General features: G+C 42.4%; 1 protein-coding gene across 4 annotated transcripts in view; it reads left to right on the forward strand.

Moving 5' to 3' along the window:
* Positions 1-25,661, forward strand: part of COL4A4 (collagen type IV alpha 4 chain) — a 151,164-nt gene that overhangs the window by 78,424 nt on the left and 47,079 nt on the right. For all 4 annotated transcript variants that reach the window (XM_055398533.2, XM_055398529.2, XM_055398532.2 and 1 more), the window contains 12 exons: positions 5,202-5,274; positions 6,442-6,548; positions 7,476-7,659; positions 9,055-9,123; positions 11,324-11,431; positions 11,904-12,122; positions 14,134-14,295; positions 16,338-16,508; positions 17,958-18,101; positions 20,677-20,784; positions 22,206-22,387; positions 23,223-23,286. In XM_055398533.2, the coding sequence (XP_055254508.2) occupies positions 5,202-5,274; positions 6,442-6,548; positions 7,476-7,659; positions 9,055-9,123; positions 11,324-11,431; positions 11,904-12,122; positions 14,134-14,295; positions 16,338-16,508; positions 17,958-18,101; positions 20,677-20,784; positions 22,206-22,387; positions 23,223-23,286 (1,591 nt within the window). The remainder of the gene's footprint in view (positions 1-5,201; positions 5,275-6,441; positions 6,549-7,475; positions 7,660-9,054; positions 9,124-11,323; positions 11,432-11,903; positions 12,123-14,133; positions 14,296-16,337; positions 16,509-17,957; positions 18,102-20,676; positions 20,785-22,205; positions 22,388-23,222; positions 23,287-25,661) is intronic.

The following is a 25,661-nucleotide window of genomic DNA, read 5'->3' on the forward strand; positions in this document are numbered from 1 at the left end:
AGGGCTGGCTTAGAACTTGTACTCTGAATGCCATGGAGCAGCTGGTGGAGAATCTTAAGGAGGGATAAATCTGACATTAGTTTTAACAGTATCAGACTGGTAGCTTTGTTAAGGACAGACCAGAGAGGATAAGGAAAGAAGTAGGAAGATTTTGGAGAAGGAAATGGCAACCCACTCCAGTGTTCTTGCCTGGAGAATCCCAGGGATGGGGGAGCCTGGTGGGCTTCTGTCTATGGGGTCACACAGAGTCGGACACGACTGAAGTGACTTAGCAGTAGCAGCAGGAAGATTTAGCTGAGTGATTGCTCCAGTAATCCTGGTGAAATATGAAGGTGGACAGGTTTCCATAGTAATGTTGGGTGTGGCGGGAGGTGGTCGGATTCTAGATATATTTTGACCACAGAGCCAACAGACCGGCTGTGAGACCAGACATGGGATATGAAAAGCAGAGAAGTAAAGGATGGAGCCACGCTGGGGGGACGACGTGAAGAGTAAGCATGGGGTAAGGAAGGACGCAGAGCCACTGGGCACATTTTAAGTTTGAGGCACCAATTAGACAAGCAAGTGCAAGTGTTGAGTAGAAGCTGAGACGATTCAAGTGAAGGATCCAGATGAGCGATTGGCCTGGAGCTATAAATATCGGCTCCATCAGAGTTTATGTGATGTTTTGTGCCAGAGGGTGGGTGAGATCTTGCCGTGACTCTCATTTGCTGACTCTTCCAAGGTGGGCTGAGGCTGTCCCTTGGAATAAGATCAGCGCCCTCCAGGGCACTCCTCTGGAGGCTGGAGACAGCCTTTGTTACAGAGGCTTAATCTTCGGGTGGCCTGGGGCCCAAGCATCAGCCCCAGTGCGCTCTTTTCCATTTCCCTCAGGAAATCTTGGGAAAACAAGATCCCAGTTTCAGAGCCTTAAGTGAAGGTTTTTGTTTCACTCTTCCCACACCCCACTCGTCACGTTAGCAAAGCCAACTCAAGGAGAAGCTACATCCTTCATACACATATGTTGAGTGAATGCGGTTGTAATTACTAAGTATTTTGCATTTTATAGTCTGACTTTTTTAATTCAACATTTTTTTCATAGTCATTTTTCTGTGTTGTTACTTAATCTTCTTAGTGAAGGTTTTATTGACTCTAAACTTTTCCTGCCTTTACACTGAGTTGCTTCTCAGAGCTAGCATATTGGATTGTGAGTTACAGGTTCATCCAAGGTTATCCTGGCAAAAGTTTATGTAATTCAGTTGCTCCAGGGCTTACCTCAATATAATATTGTAAAATAGCCTCCAATAAAAATTAAAAAAAAATTTTTTTTAATTTATATTGAAGTATAGTTCATTTACAATGTTGTATTAAACTGGCCGTATTTCTGATGTCTTTGTTCTGTGTATGCTTCTGTCCATATGACTTCTCTGTATTAAATTCATCGAAATGGGATCCCAGTTAGGGACCAGGTTCACACCATGGGGCACAGGAAAGGAAAGGAGGGAGCGAGGGATGGACAAAAGGTCCCACAGACAGGGCACTCTGCTCCTCCGTACATCTCTCCTGCTGATCCCTCGCCCCAGCAGCCACAGGTTGGTGGCAAAGTACCAAAAAGAAAAGTAGGTTTACATTCTCTGCCACTTTTTTTTCTGTGATTGGGCCAATATATACTTTATATTCATTGCCTTAGCCTGAGAGCACTTTCTCAGATGGGAGTTTCCCACCAGGATGCTCTAGTGCAAGGCATAGGGCTTAGGAGCACGTGGACCGAGCTTCACACCCCAACCCTGACACTGGTGATCTCTGCGGCCTTCCTGGAAAATCTCTATCCCATCACCTGTCCTCCAGGGTTAGCAGGAATTCAGTTCAGCCATGCATTGAGAGCGGTCACACACCAGTGAACCAGATGGCCAGGGCCACTGGCCCTGAGGAGCTGCAGGGCAAACCAAAGGTCACAGACTGACAAGGGCTAAACCCCTGGCAGTTTTGGTTTTGTCCTCACAGTGTTTCTTTTTGTATTCTTCATGTGAGATCTGTGGCTGCCTTTGAGAAGCTGGAAGTTCATTAACATGGGTCAATGTGTTCCCACTGCTGCCACAAGCTGAGAGGTGGTCATGCCTGTGAGAGGAGGTTGGGGTGCTCTAGTCTCCACTGTGCCCTTTTGCCTGCTTCTCAGAAGGGCACAGCCCCCTGATGGGCATCTACGGCTGAAGTCCCTGTTTTGGCTGCATATAAAATAACTGGTACATGCCTGGAGGAGAGGTCTTCTTTGCTGCTGCTGAGATTTTGTTGTTGTGTTAACCTTTGCCCCGGAAGTTTTTCAGGTTCCATATTTGTTTCACTGGAATCCAAGGCCGTGAAGGCAAGATGGTTTTGTTAACTATAGTGTCTTCTGTACCCAGAATAATGCCTGGCAGCTTGTAGGTTCTCAGTAAGTCTCTTTATCAAAATCCAAACACAGCGCTGGTAATGTTTTTTTCCCCCTTGCTAGCACAACTGAGTCTATGGTCTGACTCTAATACTTAAAATTCTACACCTGCAGAGCATTAGAACTGTTTGTCCTAAGTCTCCAATGTGCTGGCTAATAAACTTCTCAGACTCCAGGGTGAATTTGATCTTCAGGGTAAAAGTGTAGGGCTTCCCTGGTGGCTCAGACAGTAAAGAATCTGCCTGCAATGCAGGAGACCTGGATTCGATTCCTGGGTTGGGAAGATTTCCTGGAGAAGGAAATGGCAACCCACTCCAATATTCTTGCCTGGAGAATCCCATGGACAGAGGAGCCTGATGGTCTACAGTCCATGGGGTTGCAAAGAGTCCATGGGGTCACAAAAGTAAACTGTTCAGACTCCCAGGGTGAGTTTGATCTTTAGGGTACCCCGGTCTTATTTATTTAAGCATGCTACTGTCAATCTTTTTCTGGAGAGAAACTGGTTCATGTGCTCTGGGAATAGCTTTCTGTCGTGATAGTTCAGGTAGTAGAAGGGCATTTTCATTAACCAACTCTTGGATTGGATGCTGTCTGCCATACACTTTGGCCAGTCTCATTGTTAACTTAAGACTTAGCATAGACAGTAAAAGTAAGAATTAAGACAACAAACACTTCACCTATATTCCCACTTTAGGATTTCTAAAGCTCTTCTCTTGTCTCAACTGGCTGTTTCTACAAAGAAATTTTTTCACCTCTCCCTTCTGGACATCATTACACACAGGGTTCGATCCCTGGGTCGGGAAGATCCCCTGGAGAAGGAAATGGTAACCCACTCCAGTATTCTTGCCTGGAGAATCCCATGGATGGAGAAGCCTGGTAGGCTACAGTCCACGGGGTTGCAAAGAGTCGGACACGACTGAGCGACTGAACGGAACGGAACGGATGTACATTTTAGGCTGTTTCTTCTCTCACTGCTTGATGCTGCCATTGTGCTTATTTCTACTGGTACCTCTACTCCCCTTCACAGTTCACTGCTCACAAACTAATAGAAACTAGGCAAAAAGATAATGAAGTCTGCTAGAACACGTTGTTAGACTGTATGAAGATGAGACAAAGTAGCATCTGTATAAGCAAAGCAAATATTCTATTCAGTCATTTTTACTTCCTTCCAGATTCTTATCTATGTTTCTTGATTATTGAAGTTACTAGATAAGTGACCTTAAGCTATGTACAGTATATTTCTATAATTGTATTTACTGTATGCTTGGTCATTCTAATATACCAAAAGTAGGATAGAAGATTTTTGAGATAGCTTAATATTTGATAATATGTAACTTTGGCCACCTCATGTGACGAGTTGACTCACTGGAAAAGTCTCTGATGCTGGGAAAGGTTGGGGGCGGGAGGAGAAGGGGACGACAGAGAATGAGATGGCTGGATGGCATCACTGACTCTGTGGACATGAGTTTGAGTGAACTCCGGGAGTTGGTGATGGACAGGGAGGCCTGGCGTGCTGTGATTCATGGGGTCGCGGAGAGTAGGACACGACTGAGTGACTGAACTGAACTGAACTGAATGCTTACAAAACCATGACCCAAATAGTCCAGTCTCAGAACAGAGTTGAGATCAAAAGATGATAAACCCATTACCAAAATTAGTTGTTTACTTGCCGTAAAGTGGAAATACATTGATGACAGAAAACGTTCTTATTTTGCCTTCTCGTGTTCATCAATATCACAGTTGTTTTTACCACTTTCATCTCTAATGTCTGCATTCAACTCTAGTGACATCTGTTTTTTTTATTTTTTGGCTGCACCTTGCAGCATGTGGGATCTTAGTACTCTGACCAAGAATCGAACCTTCTGCACTGGAAGCACAGAGTCTTAACCACTGGACCACCAGGGATGTCCCTAGTGGCTCAGATGGTAAAGAATCTGCCTGCAATGCAGGAGACCTGGGTGTGAGCCTTGGGTTGGGAAGACCCCCTGAAGAAGGAAATGGCTACCCACTCCAGTGTTCTTGCCTAGAAAATTCCATGGACAGAGGACGCTGGCAGGCTACAGTCCATGGGTTTGCAAAGAGCTGGACACCACTGAGTGACTCACACTTTCACTTTCACCAGGGAGGTCCCTCTAGTGGCAGCTTTTGTGGTTCCCTCCCCTCCCTTTCCTTCCAATTCTACACTGCAACACCCAAGATAGTAAAATTTTTTGATTATAAATTATTCTGAGATGCTTTTATGACTCACAAGAAGTTGCACAATCATATAGAAAGGTCCCATGACCCAGCTTCCCCCAATGATATCTTGTTGTTTAATTGCTAAGTTGTGTCTGACTCTTTTGTGACCCCATGGATTACAGCATACCACGCTCCTGTGTATGGTATTTCACAGGCAAGACTACTAGAGTGGGTTGCCATATTCTCCTCCAGGGGATCTTCTTCACCCAAAGATCGAACCTCCGTCTCTTGCATTGGCAGGCAGATTCCTTACCACTGAGCCACCAGAGAAGCCCCCAGTGATACCTTATCTAACCAGAGTACATTGCCAAAACCAGGAAATTGACAATGATAGATTTCTATTGACCCCAGTGCAGACTTTATTCAGATTCCACCAGTTTTACATGCAGTTCAAGAACCTCGATTTTGTAAGGCAGGGAGGAAAGAGAATGATACCAATGGTGCCAAACTAGAATCTAGAACAGGTGATTTAGAAGGTAAAAGGAGAAAGGTTGGATGTATTCAGATAGCTTTTGACTCATCACAATTAAACTGACTTGTTCTTCTTTTCACCAAGGGAAAACCTGGTGCCTCCGGACTACCTGGCAGCAAAGGAGAAAAAGGTGACACGGTTGTATCAAGAGTGAAAGGTGAGCATAATCAATCACTTTGCTCCCTGCCATTTTATGAATGATGTATGAACCATTCTTTTGCATTAATTTTCCCTGTGACCTAAGGTCAATTCTGCAATTCGATTTGAGATTGTTGAGATTGCTTAAACATATTCCCTGCCCTTCAGAGTCGTGTGAATGTTAAGCCTAAATCTTCTGTATCTTATCTGAAAACACAAATATTCCTTTAGTCAAATACTCAAAACCTCTTTGTTGTGAATCGGGTTTGATTGAAACAAGACCTCCTTTGACTTGTCCAGTGTTTATTCACTGCATTGTAGTATCTCGTATTAATCAAGAATGTTTGGGGGGACTTCCCTGGTGGTCCAGTGGTTAAGACTTCACCTCCCAATGCAGGGGATGCCAGTTTGATCCCTGGTTGAGGAACTAAAATCCCACATACTGCAGGGCAACTGAGCCTGAACGCTGCAACAAACATGACCCAACAAAGTCAAATAAATATTTTTTTTTAAGAATATTTTGGCTGTAAGTAACAGAAGCCTAGCTTCAAGTAGTGTTTTTAGAGAAGTAATTTATTGACTTACCTAAGAAAAATTTGAAACGTTGGATGTACGATTTACACTGGGACACCTGCATCTGGAGGCTGTCTCGGCATCTTGTATCTTTCATTGTGCCATCTGCATTTTCTCCCCATCTGGTTTTCTCTGGGCTATGGGTACGTGCCCACAGGCGGCTGCAAGTTCACAACCAGAGGTGAAAGAGAGCTCTACTTCTTTTTGCTCTAGTTAGGAAAAAATGTCCAGGAAAGGTTGGATTAGCCTGGGGCACGCGCCCAACCATGGACCATTTCCCCATTCACTATAGCCAAGGGATGGGTACCAAATTAGGCATCACACAAGCTGCGGAGGATGCTGTAGAGACTGTCACCTCCACACACAATCTCTTTTTCAGAATGAGAAAAGAAACGCTTCTCAAATAAGAGAATCAGTGGGTTTGGCCACTGTCAGTCTCCCCTCTGATTTTTGTGTGATTGTCTTTGCGTGCCTTTAGTCAGCTGAGACATTCAGAGGAATCTTTACCTGCCCATGCAGAGTCAAGGTCATTGCCTTTAATTTTAGTCCCTTGTTTCCTTTCGCCTTTGCTGACTGCTGAGAAGGACTTAAATCTTTTGGCCTTTGTTCCCAGGACACAAAGGAGAAAGAGGGCCTGATGGGCCCCCTGGACTTCCAGGGCAGCAGGGACAACACGGTCGAGATGGATATGCTGGAGAAAAGGGGGATACAGGGCCGCCTGTATGTATAATTCTCCTGCTGTGGAGTTTCCCTCATACGGTTACAAAGCATCCCAGTTTAAAAAGCTAAACTCAGTAGAGTGTCAGCATGCTGCAAATCAGAGTCACCTTTGACTTACTGTCACAAGAAGATGGTTGTTATAAAGCTATGGCATATTGCAGATGGTCTAAAATCCTGAGTGGTGGTTCATCATGGCAAGACGCTCTGTCTCTAGTCTTTGTATTATTTTCGTGGTGTTTATTCCTTTCTGGGACCCTTGTCTCTGTAAAGCCCCCACTGGTTTCAGGTGTGTTCAGTGGACTCTGTAGGGTGGAGGATACACACAGGTCCTGAGAATTGCCTTCGGTTCTGTCCCCTGATGGAGAAGCACGTGAGGCAAAGTGGCAAGCAAGAAAGGAGGAACTAGTGCAGATCTACTCGGTAGACATGTTGGCTGATGCAGGGTCCCACGCATAAATGACATTTCTGCATTTTGCAAACATGTTTTGGATGGAGATTACATGTAGCTAATGAAATTCATAAGAAAAGACTATGAGACATAATGTAGGGGATATCGGTTCGATCCCTTGTCAGGGAACTAAGATCCCACATGCCTCGGGGCCAAAAAACCAAAACACTAAACAGAAGCATTGTTGTGACAAATTCAATAAAGACGTTAAAAATGGCCCACATCAAAAAATCTTTAAAAATAAAAGATGTAACACACATAACTTTCTGTATTTGAGGCATGACACACACCTGAAGAATGTATACTGTATATGTCTGTAAAAAATCTAGGTTAAACATTTTAAATTACACTTGCTATTAAATAACTTCTGGAATCACAGGCTTTCTGCATGCGTTTCTGTAGCCTACGATGACAATGATAGCTTTGTGTTTATGGCCTTTCAAAGATTGATGATTGACTTGTGATGCAAATGTTCCCAGGGTGATCACGAAGATGCAGCCCCAGGTGATAAAGGGCCTCCTGGACCGCCAGGCCCCCCTGGCAGAGCGGGACCTAGGGGGCCCCCAGGCCTGGGATTTCCTGGCCCTCCAGGAGAGAGAGGGCAACCAGGAGCTCCAGGCTGCCCCGGCAACAGGGGTCCTGATGGTCGGAAAGGTCGGAAAGGTAACTTTGAATGTTCTTGTGGCAGAATGTCAGGTGCAATTATGGAAACTAAAGTGAGCCTCTCTTCTGAGCAGAGATATTATAGGTGTGGCAGAACCTCTAAAATAAAATTCCTACAAGTTGCTGTTCAAACCTTGAATGTTGTCAAACAAATAAAAGCATTACAGCACAATGAATATTTAAAACAAGTCTTTAAAATGCTAAGCTGTCTTTGCTGTTTTACTGGTTTGGCAAATTGCCTTTGATTCATTTCTCCCTATCACTGTGGACAGTCTGACTGTGTTAAAATTACATACGTGTATATATTAAAAATCTCTCTTTTTTATAGTCTTTTGAGATAATTTGTAGTATTTTAATTTAAAAAAAAAACCCAACATTTCATTTTAAAATACAGCATTGCCCATGAAAACCCATTTGTAAACATTCTAGGGAGAAAAAAAATGGTCTTTTAAATATATTTGACAGTTATTTGAATTCCAAACAAGAAAGTGATTTGTAGTTTTATAGCTGAAAACTTTTAAAAACTTGGAAAAAGATTTAAGATTTTTTCTTTTGTAATATGTACATGTATCTTGGGTTACATAGTTAATTGTGGAATTTTATAATATAATAATATCTTTGGTTCTTGTTTTGATGACAGAAAGACAAATACCTCAAAATTTGATATGGATTAAGATTATGGTCTGTGACCATCAAAATCATCTAGCATGATTTTTATTCATGTGGGTCATTTTGTATTTGACAGCACTTAGTGTAATACATTAGGAGATGTAATTTCTATTAAAAGGGGAACATTGCGTTTTAAAGAAGAGAACTCAGAGGTGCAACTTTGAAGTTTTTTTTTCACCAAATAAAATGAGGGATGACAAAAACCACACTGCAGAGTCATTAGGAAAACAAGGGAGAGAGAATATATTTGAAACGTGGCAGGCCCTCAATAAATGGCTTTTTTTTTTTTTTTAATCTCTCTCCCAGTCTCTTTTTCTTTGGGCACAATTCCTCTACATCCAGAGCCAAATCTTGGAATCTCAGTGTTGGATGGTTACTACTGTTTCATGATTTATCAGAGTTTCTGATTCCACTGTATTAGGCATCCATGGACCTATAAATTTATTATTTTTATAGGTTATTAATTAAACTATTTCTTAGAATCAACATTTTCCTTATTCCCCTTCTGTTTATTACTGTTCTGACAGTTGAAGGTCAGATTTCAGGATAGATCTTCTGGAAATTCAAAATAAAAGTAATTCAAATGACCTAATGATGGCCAGGGGTCTTTTTTTCTGTTGAATTTCACATTTTCTATGTGAAAAAGCATTTTGATCAGGCTGTTATTGAGACTTGCATTGATCTATCAATTGTATGAATGTCACTTTTTTTTTCTTTTCATTCCAGGTGATACAATTCCTTGTAACGTAACATACCCTGGGAGGCCAGGCCCTCCAGGTTTTGATGGTCCTCCAGGTACTATCAAGGAGAAGTTCCTGCCATACCCATTCTCAAAGTAAAAAAACCTGCAAGACAGATAAACCAATAGCAAATCCTCAGGGAGTTCTTCAGGCTATTTCTACCCTGATTATAAAGTTTTGAGGGACTCTGGGGAAACAGGATTTGTAGGCATTACCCCAAAGTCCCCAGTCTACCGAACACACTCTGAATAATATTTCTATGCAGCAAAATTTACCTTGATTTGATCACATATCGGCAAAACTGACTGCCCTTTTAACACAAAAACTAAACATTTAAAAAAAAAAAGTTGCTTACTAATTTTAAGTTTTACTCTATTCTGCTGTCCAAAAGACCCAGATTTCTGAATAGAGACATTCTGAAAAATGCCCACACATCTATACCCCTGACTACACTTTTATACAATCATGTCACTTGACTCAATCACTTATTTATAGCTGAATTTAATCCAAAATTTATATAAGGGATTTTTTTCCTAATTCTTTTATACTGAGTGGGCCAAAAAGTTTATAACATCTTATAGAAAAACCTGAACAAACTTTTCAGCTAACCCAATATTTATTCAGAGTTCACTTAAATTGATCCATTAAGTACTAGCATGGCCACTAGAGGTCACCTTTTTGTTCTACGTCACTACAGAAATTATTTAAGGGTTGAATGATGAATGACCTTTTATTACCCTCTATAACCACTAGCTTTCATCCTAATAATGTTGTGTAACAACCGCCAAATTGCAGTAGGCTTAATAAATCATATTTATTTTCTCTCATATGGGTCTGTAGTTGGTTGGGGTTCAGCTGACCTTGGATGATCTCTATTGACTTGGTCCCTGGCTCCAGGTCAGGTCAGGTCTGCAACACGTACCTATCTGTGGTGCCAGGGTGTGCCTTGCTCCTGTGGCTGCAGAAATGCAAGAGGGTGGGGTCCAGCTTCACCAGCACACCTCAGCCTCTTATTGCTTCATGGTGTTAGGATCCTTTTGGCCAAAGCAAGTCACATGACCAAGCCCCAGATCAAAGTATGGGGCATACAGGCTACCCACCACAAGACGGTAGCTTGTGGAGGTGTAATTTTGTATCTATGGAGTGAAGAATTGTTGGTTGATTCACTGAATGCTCATTTTCACATTGAATGGTACTGTCATGGATAGATATATTTGTCACTCAGTTGTATCCGATTCTTTGTGATCCCATGAACTGTAGCCTGCCAGGCTCCTCTGTCCATGGGATTCTCTAGGCAAGAATACTGGAGTGGGTAGCTGTTCTTTCTCCAGGGGATCATCCTGACCTGGGGATTGAAACTGGGTCTCCCACATTGCAGGCAGATTCTTTACCTTCTGAGCCACCAGGGAAGCCACTATGGATGGATTTAGAAAAATGCTTATGTTTACTTTCAGCAGCTTCAGCCTCAAAGGAAGTGAACACTCAGAGTTTCAGTTAGCAGTTGTTAACTCCTTTGAAATCCATAATTTATTTTAGCTGAGATAGCTCCTAGTAAGAAATCACAGAAAGTTTAAAAAAAACTCAATTCCTTTTGCAGGTACTTTTTGCCTGTACTTCGTATAACGGCAAATGTAGTTAATACCAGGAAATAGATTTGGCCTTTATTCTGGTGTTTTCTCATCACGCTCCCCATTGGCCACCACCTCTCTCCTCTTAGAAGGAAGGTTGTACTCGTGTATTTGTGTTTGAGACTCAGTGCAGGAAGGTACCAAAAGGTTCATCTGAATGGTGGTGTAAATTCTTTACTGTGTGGCTTCTGAGAAAGTAACTTAATACACATATCTGTGAAATACTCGTTTGGAGCACATGACATAAAATGGTTATATAAATATGGCTAGGGCTTCCCTGGTGGCTCAGTGGCAATCAATCTGCCTGCAGTGCAGGAGACACAGGAGATGTGGGTTCGATTCCTGGGTCAGGAAGATCCCCTGGAGGAGGGCATGGTAACCCACTCCAGTGTTCTTGCTGGGAAAATCCCATGGACAGAGGAGCCTGGGGGCTACAGTCCACAGGGTCACAGAGTCGGACTCAACTGAGCAACTGATCAGGCATACGCAGGCAACACTTTTACTTCCATAAAATAAAAATATCCTAAGAAAGATTTAACATAGTTTTGGTTGTTTTTTTTAAGTCTTCTTATTTTGTTCTCATTTGCTTTGTGTTTTACTGAGTCTGTGTTTGTTGTTATTGTTTAGGTCCAAAGGGACTTCCAGGTCATCGGGGTGCTCCTGGGCTGAGGTGTTTGGATGGACAAAAGGGTCAACGTGGCAAACCAGGAATCTCAGAAAAACCTGGGCCACCTGGTAAATAAGAGCTTTTCATTTAGAAATGTCTGGATACCTCTAAACTGGATGATCACAGTCAGCAAATGGCCCAGGGCTCATTATGTGAGTGGGGAATGGTTTTTTTTTGATACATTAAGCACTTAGCTATGTTTCAACAACTACTAGGTGATGATACTTTTGTGACTTTTCAGGGCTCCTTAAGCCTGGAGCATGAGTTATAGGCTATTATTGGTCTATGTTGTTAGAAACTGCTCAGTCTAGACAGTTTGTCAGCAAGTTAAAGCTATATTGAAACATAATTGGCTTATAGGAAACACAGTTACGATTTTTCAACAACAACAAAAACAATATTGCCTATTAAGTTACCCTTTAATTTTAGTAAGTACCCCTGTATTTTAAAATAATGTATTCTTAATTAAAGTAGTATGCTTACACATGTGTTGGTTTTATATTTGTATGTGTAAAAATTTAAACACCTTTCTGTTGATAGGTTTCCGTGGTGATACAGGAGAACCAGGTTTGGGAGGTGAAAAGGGGTCCTCCCCTGTTGGGCCCCCAGGCACTCCAGGTTCACCTGGAGTGAATGGTCAGAAAGGACCCCCAGGAGATCCTGCTGTCGGCTACCCAGGACTCCCGGGAAAGAGTGGTCTTCCAGGAACACCAGGGTCCAAAGGACTCAGAGGCGATGCCGGGCGTCCAGGGACCGTAGGTATGAGGGCTGCACTGTCCCCTCGGTCCATAAAGCCAAGTCCCTGAACAGGTCCCTAAAGAATGTCTAGACTGTTTCGCCTTAAAAATCTAGAATGTAAAATGTTCACTCGAGTATCTTCCCTCATCTGTGGGCAGTGGTTGCGTTTCTAATAACCTGCATCCCCAGGGTTGCCTCTGCATTTTATTGGTTGTTTTTGAACCCGTCTTACTGTGGCTCGGTCAGTTCAATCTGATCCAGTGGCTACCAGATGTCCTCCTGCTTTGGACTCAGGACAGTATGTGCGTGCTGAGGAGTAGGGACCCTGTGACCCTCCCACTGCCCTTGCCCAGCTTAGAGAAGGCAGGACAGAATGCCAGCAGATGCTGTATTAGGTGGACAGGTGATAGTCTGGAGGGACTTTCATTCCAGCAGGGCTACCAGGCAGAGCAGAGAAACTGAAGACAGGGAGATGGCCCCTGGCACTGATTCATTCTTTTCTGAAATCACTTTGGATTCTTCAGGATCCCCAGCAGAGGCTTTCAGATTTTAATGTACTTAAAAATAACCCAAGGTGGGGGTACGGGTCATTAACATCATTGTCTTCTGGGCCCCAGTCTCAGAAATACTGATTCATTGCATCAGAATTGCATGGAACCCAGCACTCCAGTCTGAACTTTAGCCCCTGAAGGCTGGTGACCAAAAGTGGACCCCAGACCAGACTTTCACAAACACTCTTCTAGTTCTTTTCTAACAATGGATGGGCCTGTATTTAATAGGTTCCCTGGACAGTACTATACAATAGTACAGGGAAGACGGAGGGCCAGGGAATAAGTCACATTCTTTGTCCTTGGGGAGCTTATTCAATAGTTTGTATATAAACCAGAAACATTCATAAACAGAAACCCATTTAATTGGAACAGAACAAGATAATACATTATGTGAGTCAATGAAAATAATTTTGACCCAGTAATCCCACTATCTCACTTATGAGATGTATTTAACGCAAGTGTTCAACAGAATGTGAAAGTTAATATGAAAATACTGTTGTAGTATTATCCACAATAGGGGAACAATTGAAAACAGTAAAGTAATATATATACATGCACACACGTTCACATACCATGCTCAAAGGAATACTATTCAGCTATAAAAATTAATGTTTCCTGGATGGCTCAGTAATAAAGAATCTGCCTGCCAAGCAGGAGATACAGGAGACATGGGTTCTATTCCTGAGTTGGGAAGATCCCTTGGAGAAGGAAATGGCAACCTATTTCAGTGTTCTTGCCTGGAGAATCCCAGAGACAGAGGGACCTTGCAGGCTACAGTCTGTACAGTTGCAAAAGAGTCGGACACGACTTAGCAACTGAACAGCATTAACAATTAAAATTATATCTGTGAAAATTACAATAAAATGGAAAACATTTGCATATTAACTTGCAATGTAAAATAATCCAACAACTGAAAGTGCTCTGTGATTACTATTTAAAAAACGCAAACACATGAACCAAAATACAATGAAAACATGAAACAATAAAATAGATTTTTAGGTTAGAGTACAGAATTATGGAAAACTTCTTCCCCCTCCTGAAAATTATGGTGTTGTCTTCTCAATATATAAAAATTGGAGAGTTCCAGTGATGAAATCACTTACAAAATGCAAATTCAGACAATGCAGTCTGTAAGACTGTCAGACAATGCAGTGTGTAAGCAGTATGGAGATTTAGTGGAAGGACTGCTGCAATGTTAGAGGTTAATTAAAATCAGGAAGAGCTACATTTTTTTTTATTTGCATAAGCAACTTCTGTATTGTCTGAATAACCTTACCAAGTAATTCTCATAGACAAGCATGGCTTTTGGGTGCACTTGGAGCTCACTACAATCTATGACAAGAAAATCCATTCAGAGGACTCCACTGGAGTCCTGAGCCAGGATCAAAATTTTTACCTCCAGTACTGATCCACACAAACACCATTGTAGGCCATCTGTATAGTTTATGCCCTGAGTATCACAATGAACTTTGTCATTTCAGGGCCAGCTGGCATGCCCGGATTTCCAGGTCTCCAAGGTCCTAAAGGCCGAGAGGGAAATGCTGGGTTTCCAGGGATCCCAGGCCCACCTGGTCACTCCTGTGAAAGAGGTGCCCCAGGGATACCAGGGCAACCGGGGCTCCCTGGGGCTACAGGCAGTCCAGGTAAGCATTGGCAGGTGTCAAGAACTGCGACAGGTATGGGATGTACCTACTTACAAAAGAATAACCTCACTTGTTCTTTTGTGGGTGCTGACTTTTGGGTCAAGGACATTGTTATTCATAGCACAGCAAGTAGCATGAGTTTCTTGTTGGTGACATTCCCCCATGTGACCCAAGTCCCTCTGGTGTGATATAAGAGCTTGGGGTACCATGGCTGTATAGTAATACATTATTGATCAGAGGTGCATTAACACGTTTTTAGTGATTACAATTAACATCACCATGTGAAGTTGTTAGAGCTTAAAATTGATCAAGAGTTCATTATACAACTTATTGTCATTATCATTCACATTATCCTGTGTTAGGTTTTTGTTCTAACCTAGTATATATTATAAACCCAAGTTCATTACCATAAAATTTTAAAAATTAATGCATTGCAAAAATTTTGACTGAAGAAGAATTTTTTGGTGAAATTTATACAGATACTTTCTCTAATTGTCCATGTTACATATATAGTATTTTCTCAGAAGATGATAGTTGTTCAGAATATAGTTCTGATTCAGACAATACGAATATTAGGCCAACAAAAAGACAAAAAACCTTAGTGATTGATTCTCACATGGCAAGTGAAACTAAAACTCATGGTACCAATACATGGTACATGGTATTACAGGTGTGTCATATGTAACTGGGGCTTCTCCAATGGTTCAGAGGGTAAAGAATCCACCTGCAATGTAGGAGACACAGGAGACACGCAGGTTTGATTCCTGGTTCTCCCCTGGAGGAAGGCATGGCAACCCACTCCAGCATTCTTGCCTGGGAAATCCCATGGACAGAGAAGCCCGGTGGGCTATAGTCCATAGGGTCGAAGAGTTGGACATGACTGAGTAGCAAAGCACACGCTGAATGAAACAGCCAGCAAAGTGTTAGTGAAATAACAGAATTAATTTTTGGCCAGCCAAGATAAAAATCACTGGGCACAGGCGTTAGTTTCTGCAAAATCCTCTGGTCAATAATGAGGTAACCTGCATGACAGCCTGTTTTTCTTACCAGAAAGAAAGTGAAAGTGTTTAAGTGTTAGTGGCTCAGTTGTGTTTGACTCTTTGAGACCCCATGGACTGTAGCCCACCAGGCTCCTGTGTCCATGGGGTTTTCCTGACAAGAATACTGGAATGGGTTGCCATGGCTTCCTTTGGGGATCTACCTGACCCAGGAATCAAACCCACATCTCCTGTGTCTCCTGCATTGTAGGCAGATTGATTGCCACTGAGCCACCAGGGAAGCCCCAGTTTTCTTCCCAGGGGAGGTATTAAATCGTATCAAGGCTGCTCGCTGCCAGTGCATCCTTGAGAATATGCCGGATAAGGGTGGGTCCGGACTCTGTGTTCTTGGCACATCCAGCAAGACGTCATAGGAGCTCAAAGAGACCCATGAAAAACTATCTCTCAACACAGGGTGCCAGGGGGCTATTTCCAATGGGATCTTTATTTCATCATTCAGACTGTCATCTATTATTTAGATCCTAACGGCATTTATCCAAATCCAGGAAGACGCCTTCTTGAAGGAGCCGAATGAGATGGGAGCACACTGTGCTGCTAGGGCTTTATTTTTCCCACCGTAATACTAGATGGCATTGCTGTTTCCTGTGGTTCTCTCATTACAGTAAACAGCTTGACCAAAATTCACTTGGCGGTAGCTTCAAAAAGCACCTGGAATGTTTTCTTCTGTTAGTTCCCACCCTCTCCTCACCCTAGAGTAAATACAAATTCTTTACCCTTATCCATTTTCCATTTTAAAAGACTCTTTATAATGCATCTCAACAGGGAAATATTTACTTAAATAATCTGACTTTCTTTTTTTAGCAGCCAGAAAAATATAAGCTTAAACCAGCGGAAAGTTGCTACTGATATTTTAGCTGATAAATATTGTTTACTTGGCCATAGATACACAATCGAAGCTACGATGGATTTTTTTTTTCCTGCTCATGTGTGAAGCCAGTTCTCAGTCTTCACGCCTTGTTGTCACTGCTGTTTGTCACATCACAGGTGCCCCAGGTTGGAAAGGACAGCGAGGGGACATGGGGCCTCTGGGACCTGCTGGAATGAAGGGCCTCCCTGGAGTCCCGGGACAGCCAGGGGCAGATGGAACCCCAGGTCTTCCAGGGGTCCCAGGCCCCACTGGAGACGATGGGCTACCTGGTCTTCCAGGCCCAAAGGGTGTGTATCACTTTTCCAATATTTCCCTCAGTTTATAAACTTAAAATCCACTGCCAGGTGAAAACTACTCTTGTGCATGTGACCTTACTGTAGGATTTAACTGGTCTGTTGAAAGTGAAAGTGCAAGTCACTCAGTCGTGTCTGACTCTTTGTGACCCCATGGACTATACTGTCCATGGAATGAATTCTCCAGGCCAGAATACTGGAGTGGGTAGCCTTTCCCTTCTCCAGGGGATCTTCCCAACCCAGGAATCAAAGCCAGGTCTCCTGCATTGCAGGCAGATGCTTTACCAGCTGAGACACAAGGGAAGCCCAAGAATACTGTAGTGGGTAATCTATCCCTTCTCCAGCGGATCTTCCGGACCCAGGAATCAGCCTGACTGGTCTGTTAGCCTGGCTTTATCATTTCCTGTGGGACTCCTTCCTTCTTCCTGTCCTCTGTATTGTGATTTTCAGGGGCAGAATGTTTTGGTTTAGGTAAATGGGAAAAAGGGGTGGGGTGGAGTTAGGTGGAGTTAAAACCCATAAACACTTCTGCCCAAAGGATTGGGGGTCCTGATAGAGTGGGGTCAGGGCAGGTGTCCTTGCACCCTGGACGGGCCCCCACACTCCACCCCACCTCCCCCAGGCCCAGTTCCCTTGAAGTTTATGAAGTTGGGACTCAGAAGCATAAGGGCCTACAGTTGAGATCTGTGGGGCAGAAAACTGCAGCTTGAGTGGGACAGCATGGCTATTACAGGTGTGAGGTTGATAGCGGCTGAGCACAAGCTCAGAGCTGGGGCAAGTTCACATCTCTACGTGGATGGCAAGAAACACAGATAGGGACTTCCCTGGGGTCCAGTGGTTCCCATGTCGCTTTACAATGCAGGGGTGGAGATCTGATCCCTGGTGGGGGAGCTAGGAGGATCTCATAAGCCTTGTGGCCAAAAAAAACACAAGACATAAAACAGAAGCAACGGAAGCAACGTTGTAACAAATTCAATAAAGACTTTAGAAATGGTCCCCATCCGGCTTCCTTGGTGACTCAGTGGTGAATCCACCTGCCAGTGCAGGAGACACAGGTTTGCTCTCTGATCGGACAAGATCCCACGTGCCGTGGAGCAGCTAAGCCTGTGACTTGCAACTAACTGAGCATGCGCTCTAGAGTCTGGAAGCCACGACTATGGAACTCACGTGCCACAACTACAGAAGCCCTAGCACCCTGGAGCCTGAGCTTCACAATGAGAAGCCCAAGCGCTGCAACAAAGAGTAGCTCCCGTTCTTCGTTCTTTGCAGCTAGAGACAAGCCCACGCCACAGTGAAGACCCATCACAGCCTAAATAAATAAATAACAAAAAAGGCTCCTCATCAAAAATCTTTAAAAAACAAACAAACAAACAAACAAACACAGATCCAGGAACCATACTCGCCTATAAAATTTCCCTAAATTTTCGTGTTCTCATTCATCAGGACCGCAGGGGCTCCCTGGCTTCCTGGGTTTTCCGGGAGAGAGAGGAAAACCTGGTCAGGATGGACACCCTGGCAGAAAGGGAGAACACGGAGAGAAGGGTTGGCCTGGCTTCCTGGGAGACCGAGGATTGAAAGGTGTCAAAGGTAAATGCAGCTAACACCACTGTGATGCACCACAGCTTGTTTTTAGTCTTTGGCCAGAAACTGTAAGGACAATCCCTGAAAAATAAAATGGATCCTTCTGCCACTTAGATTCTGCTCCTTCTGAATCTGTGGTGTTTGTTTTAGGATTTTTTTTGTTTGTTTAAATTTCCCGGGAGCGTCCTTTTCCCAGTCAGGATGGCACCATGACCCGGAGAACCTCGGCGATCTACGTCAGACAAGCAGCTCACTGCAGCTGGAGCCGTGTGCGTTCCTGCCGCGGGCTCTCTGCTTTTTTTCTGTTTTAGGATTTTATTTTTTATTTATTTATTTTTTATTTTTTTTTATGTGTTACATATGATCTTTATTTATTTATTTTTTTTATTTTACAATATTATATTGGTTGGTTTTGCCATACATTGACATGAATTCGCCCCAATTTGTTTCAAACAAAATTTGTTTTTCTTACCTCTCAGTCTTATCACATATGACTGTGGTAAATGAATTGTTCTAATAACAGAAAAAATTAACAAGGGCTTTGATGGGTAGCTTTGGGGTTTCAGAAAACCTTCTCCCCTTTTGGGAATGGGGTGCAAGCAGGGCTCTTGGGGCCCAAATCCTGCTTCAACTTTTTTAATGAAACAAACAAACCAGTTTTTTGTTTAAAGCCTGATATAAATATTTTAGCCTTTGGAGACCCTATGGTCTCTGTTGAAATTATGCAACTCGGCATTTAGAGCAAAAAGCAGCCTGAGACAAGTAAACAAAAAAACAGCCATGTTCCAGTAAAATTTATTTATGGACACTGAAATTGGAATTTCATTTAATTTCACATGTCATTTTATTCTTATTTTGAGTCCCCTCCCCCAGTGATTAACATTGTGAAATCATTCAGAGGTCACAGATTATGTAAAAACTGACAGGAGGCAGGATTTGGCTCTTGGGCCATAGCCTGCTGACCACTCAATTATTTGAGTATGCGTTCATCTGGGCTGTGAATTGCATCTCTCCCAAGCTTCATTTAAAAACAGTTTTCACTACTATTAAAAAAAAGTTTCAAGACCACTGCTGTCAGTGTTCTGTGCCCATTTTTGTTAAATATTTATTTTGATCTCTTAGCCAAAGAGGCTGCAGAGAGTGAAGGTACAAATTCATTTCCACTGTTAAGAATGAAGGCTTGACAATTTCTAAAAACAAAAGTTTTTGTCTTTAAAACCCTTTGGGCAAGTAGCCTCATATTTTATTCAAATTTCTTTTAGTTGATTGATTGTACTATTATTTTTTGTTTTACTAGCCTGCAAATTATTTATGTAGAATCAAGGAATGAAAGAGTCATTCTCTGCTATCTTAGATAAGTGATGTTTGCTGTGCTATTATGCTACTATATAATTATCTCACTAAAAATATTTAAAATTGGGTTAATGCCAGTGATGTGCTGGTAGGCTGGCTCTCAAATAAAATTTTTTTAAAATGCCCAGATCTGTAGTGGTTACAAATATCCTCACCATGACTGATTTAAAACAACCAGTGGTTTAGCAACTAGTTGACAAAATTCTTGACTTGTTAGTAAGTGGCTCTTGCCAAGCTGGGATGAGCCCACTCCAGCCCACATCTACCACTGGGCAGTGCTGGCCCAAATGAGGAGAAATATTGTCCACCCCTCCTACCTTTTAGAATTCTCTATGTGGAGAACCAAATTAATTGTCCATTCTTTTAATGTAAGAGAAAATTGGAGGGTAGTTAGGAAGGGGAAAATGAGGAACTAGAAAATATGAGATGGACAATTTAAAATTTACAGGATAAAGAAATGTATTTTAGACCTGGAACTTTTCAAGCTTTTTTTCACTGAGACCAGTTTGCTTGAATTTAGCAAACATTCCCTGAGCACTCAGTGTCCAGGAAGTCCCCTGCACACGAATCTTCAAGTTGTGAACTTTCAAAGATGCAAACACGCGTTCCATCAGTGTCAGGCATGAGTGAAACTGCCTCTCGCCCTCTGTCTCCTATTGCGGACGAGATCCTTCAGCTCTGCCGTCTCCCACCTCCTGTCCCTCCTCTAGTCAGTAACTCTTCTTGCTTGCTCACTCGATGCCAGCCCCTGTATGCAGCTATTGTAAGGTACTACTTTATTTTTCAAGATCCTCTATTATAAGATTAAATTTGTGTGTGTGTGTGTTTGCTTTTATATATTATTTGTGTAAAAAACATTATAAACCTATTACAGTATAGTACTATATAAGCCAACTGTGTTAGTTGGGAACCTAGGCTAACTTTGTTGGACTTACAAACAAACTGGACTTACAGACACACTCTAGGAACATAGAGTGTTCATAGGTAGGGACTTACTATATATAAGACACCGTTGCTGGACAAGGTGGGAAAGGAGTGCAAAAGGCACGGACCTTCCTTTATGAAGTCAATCAACAATGTTGATACCGTGCAGTCTATGAACATAAATACAGTTTAGGTTGAATGAGAATTTGCAAAGTGGATGTGAAGACCAACAAAGGAATAATCACATGTCTGATGCTTCTTATACAGTCATAATTTTTTGCTCTTATATAATTAATATCTAAAGGAGCAAGAGGACCCCCGGGATATGAAGGAGAAATGGATATTATTTCCAAGAAGGGGGAAACTGGAGAACCTGGACCTTCTGGGGATGGCGGATTCCCGGGAGAAAATGGTAAATGCTTATGTTTTTTAACCATACCAAGTAAGTTCTTTACAGGACATTCAAACAAGCATGCATATTAGACAACTTTTGCAAGGAAACTGTAATACAGAGTTTAGGAAAGGTCATTCTTTAGATAAAAATAAAAATACATGCTTAGGAATCTCCCTCATGGTACTTTTTTTTCCATGTTAGAACTTAGCTGTAGTTCATATGTGTTGAGGGGCTTCCCTGGTGGCTCAGTGATAAAGAATCTGCCTGCCAGTGCAGGAGACACGGGTTCAATCCCTGATCCGGGGAGATCCCATGTACTGTGGAACAATTAGGCCTGTGTGCCTGCAGAATAAAAAAGAAATAGATTCGGATATTCCCAACTAGAATCAGTCCAGACAGATACTTGAAATACTGGCTCCAGGTTTACAGTATTCCTGGGTTTGGGCTTCCCTGGTGACTCAGACAGTGAAGAATCTGCCTGCAATGCAGGAGACCCAGATTCAATCCCTGGGTCAGGAAGATACCCTGGAGAAGGGAATGGCAACCCACTCCAGTATTCTTGCCTGGAGAATCCCATGGACAGAGGAGCCTGGTGGGCTACACTCCATGGGGTTGCAGAGAGGCAGACAGAACTGAGTGACTAACACTTTCATTCAAACGAGTAGCACAATGACTATCCAGAATTCAAGTACAAAAGGTGCTACTCAGCCTTCAGTGGGCATCCCTGGCCGCCCTTGTTAAAACGCAGTTACTGAATCAGCGGGTCTGGATTTCTAACATGCTCCTGCACTGCTGGCCCTCAGATACACTGCAAAGCAAGAGTTTTGATGGCAAGTTTGTGTTCCCCTTTCCTGGTTTAGACCTGATCTGCATGAGATCTGGGTTCTTTCTTTAACTAGTTGTTAGAGGATGAATGTTTTAACTTCTCTGGGGAAGTCCTTCCTCATCTGTAAAATAAGCATGTTAGAATAAAGCAAGTGATGCTGGAATAAACAAAGCATCCTTCTCTGGGATAGCCCTGGGTCTCTTTATGGAGGAATCCATTTTACAGTGAGATCATAGAAGCCAGAAACCCTTGTGATGTGGTTTAGGGCAGGAATTAGTAGTCTTAATTCCTAGGATGTAGCTTCATCTCCTATATGCTTAGTTAGTCAGTTGTGTCCGACTCTTTGAAACCCCTTGGACTGCACCCTGCCAGGCTCCTCTATCCATGGGGATTCTCCAGGCAAGAATACTGGAGTGGGTTGCCATGCCCTCCTCCAGGGGATCTTCCCAACACAGGGATCAAACCCCAGTCTCCCACACTACAGCCAGATTCTTTACTATATGAGCCACCAGGGAAGCCCTCATCTATAAGTAGGACCAAAGACCTATCCTATAGCCTATCGCCCAGCCCCAAATTTCCTCCAAGAGGTCTGTAACTCTTCCAACTCCATCAGGTGATAAAGGTCATCCTGGGATGCAAGGAAGGAGAGGAGAGCCAGGAAGCTATGGACCACCTGGATTTCACCCTGGGGAGCCCGGAAGAAATGGGCAGCCAGGGCTTCCTGGACCCCCAGGCCCTCCAGGCTCACCTGGGCTGAGAGGGATCATTGGTTTTCCAGGATTTCCGGGTGACCAGGTAAGCAGCTGCTGTTTTGGAAGGAAAGAAATAATAAAACCTTTCTGCCCTGGGGTTGCCCGTTAGGCATCTTACTTTTCCAGTGTATGTCAGGGTCCTTTCAACAGCTTTTAGAATATAAGAAGTTGGTTGAGAGAAGAATGGAGACTCTGGAAGGCCATGATGTAACTAATTTCTGGCCAGTGCTCATGCCTGGTTCCAGTGACGTAGATGATCAAGTCACTTACTCTGCATACTACCCCTCCTTTGTTTAAACAGCTTCACAGAGACTTGCCTCAGGACTGCTGGTTCATCAGATTAAAGAGTCATGTGAAAAATGACCCAAATTCTGCTTTCAAAGCCTTCCTATCCAATGGCAGATATCATAGATTTTGTTCTAAATATTTTTTATCTTTACAATCATGAGCCGAATACCCCAGGAAGTACAACTGTAGGAACCTAACTTACAACTTCTGGAAAATGTATAGCATACTCTGCTACTCAGTTTTTGGAGTAAAATAGATTTTTAAAGCTTTATAATAATATTTTATTTGGTATCAGTTCATTCACTCAAAACTTTAGGTTCAAATGATGTGATGCAATTACTGTTTTACAATTAAATATAGAGAATTGGATACCTCCTGTTGGTGTCACTATTTCTGGAAGCATTTTTTTTTTTTTTAACAAACTAGATGCATGCAGTGATATGCTAGCAGTGCATTTCCAATTTTCTTTACCACAGCAAATTATAAAAGCCAAATTTGTTATAGAAAATGATAACTGGGTCATGTTAAGAGTGTGTCATTTGTATTTGAAATTCAGTTAAAGTCTTACTTCTGTTTCATTAAACTATCAGGGTGAGCCAGGCTCTCCAGGGCGCCTGGGACCTTCAGGAATTGATGGTACAAGAGGACCTAAAGGTATGTCTTGGAAATATAGTAGCCATCCACCAAGCTCATAACATTGTGAGCAAGTACCTTTGGCATGAAAAGCAAAGTATATCAAGTTGCAACATTTAAAGAGTTCTTCACAGACTCTGCTAGATAGTCAGATAAGACCTAAAGCATCTGTACATGTCTCATTCAGATCCAATGGTACTGTGTAGAAAACATGTCTGCGTGCTTGGTAGGAGTTCTCACAGCTGTGCTAGTGACTGCAGCTCCATAAGTGACAGCTCAGGTGCAAGGAGATAGGGCCACATTGGTGGCCCATGTCCCATGCCCCAGAGGAACCAGTATCTCTCTAAAAACTGCATAGGTATAGCTTTTAGGGGCTCAGTTACAAGAGTCATGGTAGATAGAGAAAGCCAAAGCCATGGCTTCTCACCAAGTGTTAATAGTTCACTAAGAATTCCTGGGCCAAGTGTAATTTACAATTGGGATTTTTTGCCATAAGCCAAAGGTCAGCAGACGCATTTTTTACAGAGGGCCGGGTCCTAAATATCTTTAGCTGTGTGAGCTCTGCTGCAACAACAGTACATGAAAACACAGTAAGCATGAGAGCAACATGAAAACAAAGGGGTATAGCTGTGTTCCAGTAAAAGTTTATTTACAAAAGTCTGCAGGCTGCATTTGGCCTCACAGACCTTACTTTAATTTATGCCAGGGACAATGTTGCCTTGTCATTCTACCTTTATCATGTCAACTTACATTTTACCTTTATCAGGTTTCCAGGAAAATAGGAATAGAAAGTTAACCCCAGGTTAAAAATGTCCTTAGAAAAAGAGGTTTCATTAACTCTTTATGCAGATTAAACAAACAACAATCAGGCTATGTTAAATTGCAGTGTTTACACACAAGCTTTAATATTTTTACTATTTTTGTGTACCATTGGGTTAATATTTTTCTTTAAATTTACTTTAAAATGATTCACCTTTTTAACCTTAGCCTTATCCTCACTATCTGTGAATTTATAGGCTTGATGTACAGTCATGTTTTATTTTAATATAGGTTAAAATAAATAACTCTAACATATGAAACAGTAAGTAGTGAGCTGCCTGAAAATCTTCTCCCTTACTACCAGTGAAACATGCTTTTTACTTTGAGAGACAATCCATAAATAATAGGACAATTGCTATATGAAGAAAACAAACTGTACACACTTACTTATTCAGAAATAATAACTTAGATCTCCCCTTCAGAAATACTTACAAACAGAAAAGTCTTCATATTTGATTTTGACATTGTACAGCTCCAGTGCTCAGAACACCCTCCTCGTCTCTGCTTCTACTCATCTATGCATTTATTATAGATGTTTCGCCTCTCTCAAAGAACAAACCTATTTCTTTTCATTTCCTTCCTCCTTGCATTTGGCCATCTTTTCCAGAAAATGAAGTACAATGAAGGTACTGAAGTAAAAGCTGTGTCTTGGAGCCCACAAATAAGAGCTATAGTTGTGCTGGACCACAGACTGATGGAACCTACCTCTTGGGCAATCCATAGTTTTTTTCTCTCGAGACTTGTCTCCATGGTCTGATTTTCACTTATCTGCCTAAAACCGGCTTTATCACTCTGTATTCAGTACCCTTCCTGGATCTCTCTGGATATATTTGGAATGCACTTGAACATGATCTCTATCAGGACATTGTGATAACCAACCTCCATCATAAAAATGCTTTTGATTTCTGACTCAATAGGCAAGGACCTCAAATTTTTACTTTTTATTACAATTTCTCAAAAACTGGCTGACCTGGGATGGATCAGATTTGTACCCTTCAAATGACCAACCCCAATTATGAGTAGGTCAGGTGGAAGAGAACCTTCTCTAAGGTGTGGCTGGGACCCCTTTAAAGGGGTATTGGTGGGCAGGTTCTACAACACATGCCTAATTAGTTCTCTTCTTCTCTTACAACCACATCAATTATTTTGTCCTTCCCTACTACACCATTTTGAATCCTCCATTTATAACTGGCTCTCAGTTCAGTTCAGTTCAGTCACTCAGTCGTGTCCGACTCTTTGTGACCCCATGAACTGCAGCACGCCAGGCCTCCCTGTCCATCACCAACTCCCGGAGGTCACCCAAACTCATGTCCATTGAGTTGGTGATGCCATCCAACCATCTCATCCTCTGTCGTCCCCTTCTCTTCCTGCCCTCAATCTTTCCCAGCATCAGGGTCTTTTCAAATGAGTCAGCTCTTCGCATCAGGTGGCCAAAGTGTTGGAGTTTCAGCTTCAACAGCAGTCCTTCCAATGAACACCCAGGACTGATCTCCTTTAGGATGGACTGGTTGGATCTCCTTGCAGTCCAAGGGACTCTCAAGAGTCTTCTTCAAAATCACAATTCAAAAGCATCAATT

This window comes from Moschus berezovskii, chromosome 2 (genome assembly GCF_049115385.1).
Source record: "Moschus berezovskii isolate FMDL1 chromosome 2, NW_MosBer_1.0, whole genome shotgun sequence".
Lineage (NCBI taxonomy): Eukaryota > Metazoa > Chordata > Mammalia > Artiodactyla > Moschidae > Moschus > Moschus berezovskii.